General features: G+C 41.4%; 1 protein-coding gene across 3 annotated transcripts in view; it reads right to left on the reverse strand.

Moving 5' to 3' along the window:
* The window catches only part of ODAD2 (outer dynein arm docking complex subunit 2), a 261,250-nt gene that overhangs the window by 68,774 nt on the left and 179,653 nt on the right, over window positions 1-12,823 (reverse strand). The window contains exon 20 of one of the 3 annotated variants that reach the window (XM_063637275.1): window positions 8,597-8,662. The exons of the other annotated variants lie outside the window; for them this stretch is intronic. Coding sequence (XP_063493345.1) covers window positions 8,612-8,662 — 51 coding nt within the window. The 3' untranslated portion in view covers window positions 8,597-8,611. Of the gene's footprint in view, window positions 1-8,596; window positions 8,663-12,823 lie in introns of those variants that run through there. 3 annotated transcript variants of the gene reach the window in all.

A 12,823-nucleotide genomic window follows, 5' to 3' on the forward strand; every position in this document is an offset into this window, starting at 1 on the left:
GGTAATCTCACATCATACATAAATAGCAATTCCAGATGGATTAATGATGTTGTAGGAATCTCTTCTTAGTTCAACTAAAGACAGGGTCCTTGTCACAAGGCCATGAAAAATTAGGCTCACAGACAATTTGAAGGGGGAGAAAAATGGAATTTATTGGGCAAAATGGGGGAAAAAGAGAAACAGGGACCCTCCGCAAAGCCAGAGTCCCTGTGGGTGCACTTCCTGCCTCGCAGATTGAATCCCAGCTATCACCCAGGAAGGGGAGGGGCCAGGCTCCTGCCTGCTGCAAACAGCACGAACTTCTGTGGCTCCACCCCAGTGCACATTCCTCCCAGTGCACAGGCCATTTGAAGTTTCTCTGGGGACCCCTTCCCACCTGGCTGTCTCACTGAGATTAACTAAGAAAGGGACAATGCAAAACATTTAGAAGGTTGTATACGAGAATATCTTGTTCAAATTGGGGCACTGAAGGATGTCTGCCCTCTCAGTTCCTTGGCCTCCCGTTGTCACTGATCTTCACACTTCAGCCTTCCACCTTCAGGGTTACATCTGGGCCCTGATTTTTCATCACTTTCAACAGTCTGACCTCCAAACTCTCTGACCACAATGTCTCCTCCCACGATTTGGCTATGCAACCATCTTACTTGTTCGTTCTCTTCATGATCTCTTGTCCATGGGCTCACATACTTTTTCTTTAACCATCTTCTGTCTTCGCTTCCTCCATAACCAGCTTAGATTGCACAGTCCCTCTTTTGAATCATTCTCTTATCAGTTTCTTAAACCTCCTTACAATATCCCTCCAGGAAAACCGTAACTGTCCATAAATCCAACTCTGTTCTTCCCTGTGCCTTCACCAATAACTGAGTACTGCAGGAGGCCATATGTCAACAACAAGGCAAATCAACCCTCTATCAGTTCAACCTCAACTGGATTCTCATTCACTGCCCAGCAATCAAAATTTGTGTCCCTCTCATTAGGTTACTTTCCCTTTCCAATGCCTATTTTAAATCTTCCTTCTTCTTCAATCTCCAGTCCTTTTTTAGCCCCCATTTCCAGAAGATGACCAATAAGGTCTCCTTCATAAACTTGATAGAAGCCATTAGATAGCAACTACTCTACCTAAAACGGCAACCATGCCAGCGTCTTAGCAGATCTTTTTATCCTACCTTCCAGTTACAATGGCTGTCTCCTATCCAAGGGCCACCATCCACTTGTATTCTTCATTCATTCTTCTTCTTCTTAGGACATTTTACTACCAAATACTCCCTGTCTCTCTTCTACTTTAGCTTTCACCTCTTCCTTTCTAATGATTCCGTTATCATTTAAACACATGTCTTACACATTAAAAATAAAACAAAACGAAAAGACACCACTTTGACCCCATTTTCTTCCCTTCATAGCCAAATTTCTTTAAAGAGTTGTTGTCTGGAATTCCTATCTCCAGTCTTAAATTCCATCCCACTCACTCCAGGCTGCTGTCTGCCTTCAGCTCTCCTCTGAAATAACCCTCTCAGAGGATGTCAGTAACTTCCTTCCATGTGGCTAAGAGTAGTGGACACTTAGGAGTTCTCATCTTATTTGACCCCTTAACAGCATTTGATATAATTGGCCACTTCCTCCTTCTCTGCCACTGGCTTCTTCTACCATACTCCCTGGCTTTTCCTCGTATCCATTAATTCTCATCTTCTCAATCTTCATCCATGGCTCTGTCTGCTTCCTCCAAACAAAAATTGTTAGAGTTCATCGGAACAAATTCCCCTTCTGTTTTCATTCTGTTCTCCCTCCCTAGATGACATCTTTCACTACCTGAATTCAAATGGCATTCATATGGAACCATCTTCTAAATTTCTATCTCCACCCCAGAAACCTCTTTGGAATGGCACAGTTCATATCCAACACTTCTTAGCCATCTCCACTTGGAAGTCTCACAGCCACCTCAAGCTTAATAGATTCCAAATGAAATTTTTTATTTTTTCTATATAAACATGAATCTCTTTCCAAGTATTTTCCTGTATCCATAATAGATGTTATCACTTAGTTGTTCAAGACAGAAAGAAATCTGCATGCCTCACACTCACTCCCACCCTCATCTCCCCTATGCTGCATCCAACTGATTATCATATTCTTGTGATTCAGCTGCCTACACATCTTTCAAAGTCATTCACTTCTCTTTATTGCTGTTGTCATTCGCCCCAGTAAAGCCTACAACACTTTCCCACTGTCCCTGCACCCTGTCTTGTCCCTGTCTGATTAACTATTCATACTGTATCTAGAGTAATTGCCTAAATTGCAAAATTCACTAATAAGATACAATGTTTTTGAGAAACAGGAAGAAACAAGACAGGATCAATCTTCTGAGATTCAAGAGAAAGGAAGATTCTGTTCTGTATGAGGGAAACAGGGAAGTTTGGAGGGGCTCATGCCTTGGGAGTTTTGTATTATTCTTTTTCTCCAGCATCGTTCAATATCCTAGGCATAAGACAGAGGAAATAGATTATAGGACTGTGATTCATTTAAACAGCCATATGGTCTGTGCTGGGCTGGAAGGGAAGTGAAAACAGGAGGCTACTGATCACTGGGAGAATTAGGAAGCGAGGTCTCAAGAATGCAGGAAAACAGTTTTAGTGGGACCAAAGCATGGGAAAAGGGTGAAAATAAGACATTCTCATCTGAGAATGAGATATTTGGAGTTTAAGATTTTACAGATGAAGTTCCTTTGAGTATTGACAAGATCCAGGGTATGACCATGGGAATGTAGGTCATATAAGATTGTTATGCAGTTTTTTTTTGTTTGTTTGTTTGTTTAGACAAGTCTCGCTCTTTTGCCCAGGCTGGAGTGAAGTGGTGTGACCTTGGCTCACTGCAACCTCCATCCCCTGGGGTTCAAGTGATTCTGCTGCTTCAGCCTCCTGAGTAGCTGGGATTACAGGCGTGTGCCACCACGCCCAGCTAATTTTTGTATTTTTAGTAGAGATGGGGTTTTGCCATGTTGGCCAGGCTGATCTCTAATTCCTAACCTCAGGTGATCCACCCGTCTCGGCCTCCAAAAGTGCTTGGATTACAGGCATGAGCCACCATGCCCAGCCTGTTATGCAGTTTTATACATACCCACAGATGTATGCATGCATGCATACACACTTTTACATTCTCATTCTCCCTCTCTCACTGTAGGAAGAGGAAATAATGTAAAAACAACGAGCAGGAGGAACAGAGTAGCCACTCTCTTTGGTTATCTTAACACATGGCTTACATGTCTTGGTATAGCTATTCACACTTAAATCGCTTTCCCAGCTCACAACTTTTAACGCATGATCTATGGTTCAGAATTTTTATTGATCTCTTTGTTTATACCTCACTTTACTATATAGACAGTTAAAATTCTTTTCAAAAATTTTGGATATATTTTGAGGGTACAAGTGCAAATTTCTTATATGCATATATTGCACAGTGGTGAAGTCTGGGCTTTTAATGCACCCATCACCCAAATAATGAACATTGCACCCAGTAGGTAATTTTTTAACCCTCATTCCCCTCCCCATTTCCCATCTTTTGGAGTCTCCGATGTCTATTATTCCATGTGTACCCATTGTTTTGCTCCCACTAATAAGTGAGAACATGCAGTTTTGACTTTCTGTTTCTGAGTGATTTCACTTAGGATAATGGCCTCCAGTTCCATTTATGTTGCTGCAAAAGACATGATTCATTCTTTTTTATGACTGAGTAGGCATTCCATGGCATATATGTACCACATTTTAAAAATCCAGTCCTCTATGAATGTGCACTTAGGTTGACTCCATATCTTTGCTATTGTGAATAGTGCCACAATACACATGCAAGTGCAGGTATCTTTTTGACATCGTGATTTCTTTCCCTTTAGGTATGTATTCAGTAGGGGGATTGCTGGATCAAATGGCTGTTTACAGACAGTTTTTAAAGCAGATACAACTTTATGAAATTTAGATGCTTTCTTCTAGATACATACTTCACACCATTCACCATTTTTCATACTCACATGGCTTTTATTGACCTCCTTGTAGCCCACATCCACCATGGTAACCTTCGTTATCCTGGAGTAAGGAATGCCAACTGTAAGCCTGGAGATTTCACTCTTCCACATCACTACTAAATAACTGAATGTGAGCACTGCCAGCCTGGATGCCAGCGGATCCTGATATTCATATGTCTCTATGCCCAATGGGCCTGTTTTTTCCTCACTTCTGCTTTCTGATCTTTAAATTATTTCTTATATCAAAACAAAACGTTCCAACTAATTTCTTGGTAAATTATATAATCAAGGGATTGACTTGATCCCTTGATTCATAATTGTATAACCCCTCGATTATAGGATTTTAAAGTTATTAATCTCCCTTTTACCTGAGTTATTTTCTCACTCCTTCTCCCAAGCAGATGATTCATAAGGGTTCATGAATCCTTGTGTTGAATCCATTGTTATACAAAATATAGCAGAAAACTCTCCCAACAGTCAATCACTTTAATAGACAACAATTATTACTTTACAAATTTTGTTATTACAGCCAGGTCATCACAATGAATAATGCCAGTTAGCTGTAGGTGTTTCTGGGCCCTGGATTAGAGGACCTAATCCTACACTAAAAGCCTGATTTCCATAAGCAAATGAGATTTAGAAAAAATTCTAGTGTCCAATTGCCCTGTATTTGTTATTTAGGTAATAGGAGGAGAATAGATTGCTAGCTACAGCAACTCCACCCAACATCTACCTCTCACGGCCACCCGCCTCGCTTCTGCTCCAGTCCTTGGCCTCCCTGCTCATAGTTCTGGTCATTGTTGCTTTTTAAATCTGGAAAGAAGTGAATTAAGTCCTAGTCCATAGCTCAACCACCTGAGAAGGAATCTAGATGCCTTATACTGTTCACTCCTTCCTAGAAAAATCACTACCAAACCATAGTCAAGGGTATGGGTTTTGAGGTCACAGCATCTTGGATCTGTACTCTGACTCTCCCAGTTATTGGGCACATCACTGAACCTCTTAACCCAACCTTCTCAGATGTGTAAAGCGATCACCTACCTCTGGGGTTCACTGCAAAGATGAATTAAACCTACATCTTTAATAGATGTTTGAACACCTGTATTCACAGCCTCTTCCTTTCTTTATGTCCTTTGATCTTTCCCCTTCCTATTTTGTCTGATATTCCCCCAGCCTTCTGCAAACCCAAGTCTGCAGTGTGTGGGAGGGAAGAGTGGAGGAGCACAGGTCGGGGGAGTTTACACTGGTAAGGGCAGAGGACCCCTTATGGGACAGAAAAGAGCAACAGAAAGAGAAGGAATGAAAAAGGGGGAAGAGGACTTTCATCCTGTTTTGAAGAGTTTGAGGGGTTTGGAGTAGAAAGGTTATTTTAAAAGCAACTCTGGGGTGAGAGATATACTGAGAAAGATTTAGGACTTAAAACTTAATAGTGCATGATTGTACTCTCTATCTTCAAGAGAGTAAAACTAGGATTAAAATTACTTTCAGGCCGGGTGCATGCCTGTAATCCCAGTGCACTGGGAGGCCAAGGCAGAGGGATGGCTTGAAGCCAGAAGTTCAAGACCATCTTGGGCAACATAGCAAGACCCTGTCTCTAAAAAAAAAAAAAAAAAATTAACCAGACATAGGTGTGGTCGCGTGCGCCTGTAGTCTTGGTAGCTGGGTGGGTCTGAGAGGCTGAGGCAGGAGGATGGCTTGAGCCCAGGTCTTCAAGGCTGCAGTGAGCTATGATTGCACCATCGCTGTGACCTCAAAACCCATACCCTTGACTATGGTTTGATAGAGATTTTTCTAGGAAGGAGTGAACAGCATAACGCATCTAGATTTAAGAGACCTCATCTCTTAAAAAAAAAGAAAGAAAGAAAGAAAGAAAGAAAGAAAGAAAGAAAGAAAGAAAGAAAGAAAGAAAATACTTTCAAGTGCTATTGGGTTGCTAGGCTTTTGTTTCTCTGACTGCATTTTTAGGTCAGGACTGGACCAAGAGGCAGCCTGGCTTCCTATGGGTCATGCATTTGAATCACATAGTCCAGTGCCCAATACAAAGCAAGTGCTCCATGAATGCTACTCATGGTCATGGTGGTTATTTTGCCAGTTCAGAAGTCTGGTTCTGGTGTTATTTCCTGGAGGCCTGGCCTGGTTAGTTTGGAAGGAAGGAGGAATTTTGGCCCAGAGGTCAGTCTAGCTTCTGTCAGCACCTGCTCCAGGCCCTGCCTTGTCACTGTTTGACCTCCATGGACACCAGTGGCCCAGGATCCACATGCCACTGGCTGCTGCCACCCTGTACAGCTCTCTTGGAAAGGAAACCCTTGACCTGATGCCTGTCAAAATCTAGCCTGTGTTTCTCCCATCCTCCCTCAGACCTGGTCATTGCTCTGCGGTCTCTGCTTGGGCTTTCTAAGAGTCGGTTGTATTTATTCCCAAACTCTTGATCCAGTTACATAATTTCCCATTGCATAAACCAATGGACTGTGAGTGTCAAGCATATGAGTCATAATGTTTTGCATACAGAAAGCTTCTGTGTGTTGGCTGTTTCCGGAGTCAACCAGATAAGGGTTGCTGGAGACAGCATCTCCTGTGTGTTCACAAGACTTACGTTAGAAGAAAACTTTTAATCTAAGCAGGTACCCTTTTTATGACTCTACTCTATAGATTAAATTTTTCTTTACCTGAATAACTTCTAGTCCTGAGTGTACCAAGAGGATTACTCTTTGTTGGGGAATTTATTTTGCCTTAAGTTTCTTACATTAACCACAAGGCTTCATTCTATATCCCATATGCTGGTTGCTTAAATTTTAGCTTAACAATTAAACCAATGAAGCCCAGCAACTTTTTTTTTTTTTTTTGATGGAGTTTTCTTCTTGTTGCCCAGGCTAGAGTGTAATGGTGTGACCTCGGCTCACTGCAACCTTTGACTCCTGGATTCAAGTCATTCTGCTGCCTCAGCCTCTGAGTAGCTAGGATTACAGGCATGCGCCACCACACCAGCTAATTTTGTATTTTTAGTAGAGACAGGGTTTTACCATGTTGGTCAGGCTGGTTTCAAACTCCTGATCTTTTTTTTTTTTGAGATGGAGTCTCGCTCTGTCACCCAGGCTGGAGTATCTAAAGGTGTTTTACAAATTGAATAAGGTTATGCTACTGTCCCAAACCACCATCTGAAAAATATGTAGCATATATGTGTCTTGGTTTTGAATTGGGCTCGGGGATATGTTTTCATTTTCCTACGAGCCTCACAAGCAAACCGAGGCACTAATTTCTTTAAACTAATAAATACTCGCACAACAGAAAGTTGGTACAAAATCCTGAATTTGATGTGCAGCTAACAGAAATGAAAGTGCAGTGCCTGTTTTCAAATCACTAACACACGGAGCAAGGTGAGGGTGGTTTCTAATCTTTTTGTCATAATTACATAAAAGGAATAGTTTTCTCAGGAAAGTGAAATACAAATTTGGTACAAATGAGTATGAAATTGGTATACACTTTTTTAGTATCTATTTTTTGATCTATAGACTTTCTTTCCAACTATAAAGACATTTTTTAATATTCTAAGGGGCTTACCTTTTTGAAGTCCTTGTTCCTTTCAAACTTTTCTCTTTTTAATCCTCCGCCTCCCCCAAAACACACCTAAGGACTTTAAATTTATTGGGAGTTTCATATATACACTGAAGGAAAACTAGCCCCACGCTTTTGAAAACTTAACTGCACAGAGCACTTTAAAACATCATTCAAACAAATAACTTTTTACAACATTGGAGCGAGTAAGAATGTGGGGACAGGCACAAGGACTGGTTTGTAGATTGGGTTAACACCAATGCTTCCTCCGGTGTAAAAGGCTTTGATCTTAAGGTTCATGCCCTTGGCATGCAGCTGTGACCCACAGTTCACATCTCCTGGAAGGTGTGACAAAGGTAGCATGGGAATTGGGTCTGCATTCAATTTTTACATTTCCATTTAACGGTTTATGATTTTATATAATATTTCAGTTGTATGAAAAGTATGTACCAATTTGAGTGATAACAGATTTTCTTGTGGTTTGACTTGACATTGTTTGGGTGAACACAGCCTGGAATTAGGAGTTTTAATTAGAGCCGGATGAGCTCTGGAATGCATACCAGGCTTAGGGGTTTTCCCAAAAGATCTTAAGTGCCCAGAGCTGATTTGAACTGGGAACCCTTCTGACATTCTCCTGTTTACAAGGCATTGCAGTGACGTTGTAGCACTCATGCACAACCCAGTAACAAGAAATGCCTTTGGACTGCGTCTGCCTATGGAATGGCTGCCCAACTATTTGGGTTGGCTGGGGTTCTGCTGCTCTTCCAACAGAGGCTCCACCGCAGTTTCTTGCACATCCAGACTCTGAGCCTTGGTTAATTCATTTCATATGACAGCTCACCAAAGCCGGGGGCCTCAAAACATATTTAACATTTGCTGGTTGGAGCAAAACCTTTGGTTCTATTTGGTCAGTGAAGGGAGTCAAGGGGCTTGCCTTTATTGGTGTCTGTCCTCCTCAAGGTGATAGGTGTGTGTGTGATCTGAGGTCCATGTCTGCAAAACTTGGATCTGCTTATTGGATCCAGTGCTCTTCCTGTGTGGACGTTCATAAGTTTATCCTCTGGGTTTTCTTCCATGTTTCTTCATGAACTTTCCACTAGAGAGCTTTCATGCCCAAACAGACAGACAGGAGATTCGCACATTGGGTCTATAGTATTGGGAGTAGAAATGGGATATATAATAGAGAGAGCCCTATTGACTTTCTTCTAAAAATGCTAGAAATGGAGAATGACTTGATGACTGGCTGAGTCAGGGGATTGTGGGACATTGCTCAGCACCCTTTATCAGAGGAAAAGGAAGTGATAAGTTTCTGCCTGCCCAGGGCAGAAGCTCATGGTGTCATTTGGAATGGCCTCAAGTTGCTCTTGGATTTTTATTCCTATTAAATATAAAGAATATTGGCACACATAGGGGCTTCCTACATAAGAATGCTAAAGAAATAATAGGATAAGGATAGATTAGAAAGATCTATGTTGACAAGATTGTTTAGAATTGCATTTTGCTATTGGTTAGATCAAAGTGTAGATGGCAATTCTCTGGAAAAAAAATATTCCCATAGATTATGCAGTAAAGTGGCTATGAGTTTATGCTTTGAGTTCAGACAGTCTGAATTTGAATCCTGACTTCACATCCTCCTAACTGTATGTGACCTAACTCTCTCTAAACCTTAGTTTTCTTATCAGTAAAATTAGGATTTTTAATAGTACTTTCCTAATAAGACAGATGTGGGATTAAATGGGAAACTTAACGTAAAGTGCTCATGCTATGTGCCCCTAAATTATAGTTGTTATTATTATTACTCTTGTTATCTTGACTTGGAGATTGTTGTTGACCAGAGGCATTAATATTTGCTGTTAGCTCATTTTCTCTGTTACAGTTCCTGTTGGATTGATCCAAATAAGCAATTTTAATCTAGTTACACTGAAAATTAATACATTAACATAAGGTTCATGGTGTCCCGTTAGATGGTCAAAAACAAAAGTCAAGACATTAGAGCTAACACATCTCTATGTTCATAAAAATAGATCAATAAGTTCTTATTCAAATTACTGTTTTCTCCTGTATCAGTCTCTAGTCTAGGAGAACATCAAATCCTGCTATGGACTGAATGTCTGTCCCCTTCTAAACTCATGCTGAAACTTAATTGCCATTGTAACAGTATTAAGAAGTGGGGCCTTTAAGAAGTGAATAAGACCTGAGGGCTCTGCCCTCTTGAATGGATTAATGCTGTTACAGGGGGGTTGGGCTCCTAATAAATGGGTAAGTTTGGCCCCCATCTGCTCTCTGTCTCATGTACTTGCTTCCACCTACTGCCCTTCTGCCATGGAATGACCCTTGACAGATGCTGGTGTCATGCTCTTGAACTTCCCAGCCTCTAGAACTGTGAGAAATAATTTTTTTCCCTCATAAATTACCCAGTCTATATTCTGTTATAGCAGCAGAAAATGGACTAAAACCGACAGGTAAGCAAAGACATGAATTAAATTATCTGGAACAATCCATAGATCTCTTTATTTGAAACAATCCACGGGTTTCCTCCAGACTCTAAGAAAATTGCCCTCTTGATATCAACTCTGAATATAGTGCCTGCATTTAACTTGGGTTCTCTCCCATTGGCATGAGATTGAAAGTCTGTTGGCTGTCTGTATTCTGTTGTTAGATCCATTTTCTGAGAGACTATTTGGAAATAGATTTCTTGGGGAAACGTTGTATGTATAAAATGGTCAAACAGTGGAACAAGCTGGATTTCACTGTGATTTCTCTAGAATTTTAAGTCTCCAGCCCTCATCTGAACTCTAGACCATTCAGCTTCCTACTTGACATCTCCACTTGGATATAAAAATGGCACCTCAAAAGGGACAGAGCTACTGTCCCTTTTGTCCATTTTGAATGGCACCTCAAAAGGGAGGACTCCTAATCCTCCCATTTCAAACCTTATTTCCCACAGCCTCCCCTACTCAGCTGATGCCAACTCATCTCTCTGATTGCTTGGGCTGAAAATCTTGGTGTATCCTTGACTCCTCTCTTTCTCTCATCACCCTTATCCAAGCCATGAACAAAATTTGTTGGCTCTACCTTCAAAATAAACCCAGAATCTGTCCTGACATCTTCTCATTACCTTCACTGGTCTGAGCCACTACCATCTCTTGAACTGAATTTAATGATTAGGCCAAGTTTTCAATATGCAAAAAGATCTGGAGCTGACTTTAAAGGTGCAGCCTAGCGAAAACAAAAATGCTCAGATTCAGAATGTAATAAAACCTTTCTTTCTTTTCAAGGGGAGACAGCAGAGAAGAGAAAAGACAACTTAGCGATCTGGGAGAATGGTAGCCTCCTTTAGAAATGGCCATGAGTCTTTTTAAGAACTGACATGCCTAATACTCAACTCAGAAGTTCCCGGAATTGCTGCAATGTATATGTCCTCCCTTCACTCCAAAACTTTGACTACTTCTGCTTTGTACACAATGACCTTATGAAAATGTTTTGGTTTGGTTGTTGTCTTCATGACTAAGCTGTTAATGAGGACAGGTAAAAAGGGTTGAGTTCCAAATCTAGGTCAGCTCCACATAGGATAGGGACAACAGGTGTACAGGAACAAGACAATCCATAGCCTGGATCAGGTTATCAGAAGCTGGAGATGTCTGTGGCAATATTTGGAATCCTTTACAAATTAGACTTTGCCTAGGGCGTGGAAAGCAGAAGGAGACTTGAGTCAATGTTTCCTACCAAATAAGTGGAATAGTAGCCCTTGTTAACACCTGAGCTACTGAATCTGTTTTTCTAATATGTGAATAAAATCATGACTGAAAATGACACCTCATCCTCATAGAAAACAAACAAGACAAAAACATTTTCCTCCAAGCACCTCGCCTCTAACATCAGACCTTGACCTCCTCAATTCCATTGATCTTCACTTCAATTCCACATTAATTAATCAACCATTCTTATGGTCATACCTGGACCTTAGTAATACCAGTGACTGCTTCATCTCTGCCTCTTGTTGCTGTCTATCAGAAATTCCACGTTCTGGAGGACGCAGAATGGGATCAAGAACATCAAGAGGCACTGATCTACCAGCGCGGTCTCCCTGCTCTGGTCCACCATGTCACCTGCTTTTCTGTCACCAGGTTTGACTCTCTGTTCTCTATCATTCTTCTCCTATAGTGATATTACAAATTGAAATCCTGGTCTCAACCAGGCTTCTGGATCATGTACATCCATTGCAGCAATGGCACACACATTATGATCTCTAATTTCCATCAGCTCTCCGTGTTGCCCGGTCATCCACCCAGGTGTCTCCCTCATCAACTTTCTCCACAGCCGCTATTTAAAACCAGCTCCACTCTCCTCAAATTACCTAACCCACCACTTCAGTTCCCTCACTCTCAAGCATATGTCTTTGCCTCCTACTTGGTGGGGAAAATAGAAATCACGAAAAGGGAAGTGGCCCAACTCACTGCCACCACACGCACAGATTCCCGCTGCAAGTGCACCCGTCCTTTCCTCCTCCCATCTGTCATGTGGAAGAGGTGTCTCCTCCTGCCCAAGCTCATCTCCTTGCCCTCGTGCTCTGCATCCTCCTGCCTCCCTCTCCACCTCCTCTGGAAGCTGACTGCGCCATTAGCCCCCCTCTTTCCGGTATTTTCACTGCCTCTTTCACCCTCCTTCCTGCTCTTGCCAATTAACATTTAAACATATCTGCTATCTCAGAACAGAAACATAACAAACAATGGAAAACCACCAAGACCTCCTTTACCTCCCCTTCCAGCTAGCATCCTCACTCTCCAGCTAGCACTTTCCAGCTAACATCCTCACTCTCCTTCTCAGCCAAACTTTTCCAAGGTGACCTCCACTTGCTGCCCCTATTTCCTCACTTCTTATTCAAGGTCATTCGTAATCGCTTTGCTATGCATCCAGGGGACACTTTTGGTTCTTGTCTTACATTACTTTTCAATAACACTTGTCCCATCAGTCATGCTCTTATGCTTAAACTATTCTCCTCTCTTGACTTTGTGAAAATAACACTTTCTTGATTGTTTGTATTTTCACCTCTTTAATATTTAATTGCTTCTTTCCAGGAGTCCCTTTCTTAACCCATTATGATATGATTCAGGACATCATGGTATGTCCTTCAACCTCGTTTTTTGTCTATACACCCTCCAAAGGAAATGTCATTCACTCTCATTATTTCATAAACTACTGCTCTCAAATCTGTGTCTTTAAGGACATATATACATAACAGACACACACACATACACACACACA

The sequence above is a fragment of the Symphalangus syndactylus genome, chromosome 4 (genome assembly GCF_028878055.3).
Source record: "Symphalangus syndactylus isolate Jambi chromosome 4, NHGRI_mSymSyn1-v2.1_pri, whole genome shotgun sequence".
NCBI lineage: Eukaryota > Metazoa > Chordata > Mammalia > Primates > Hylobatidae > Symphalangus > Symphalangus syndactylus.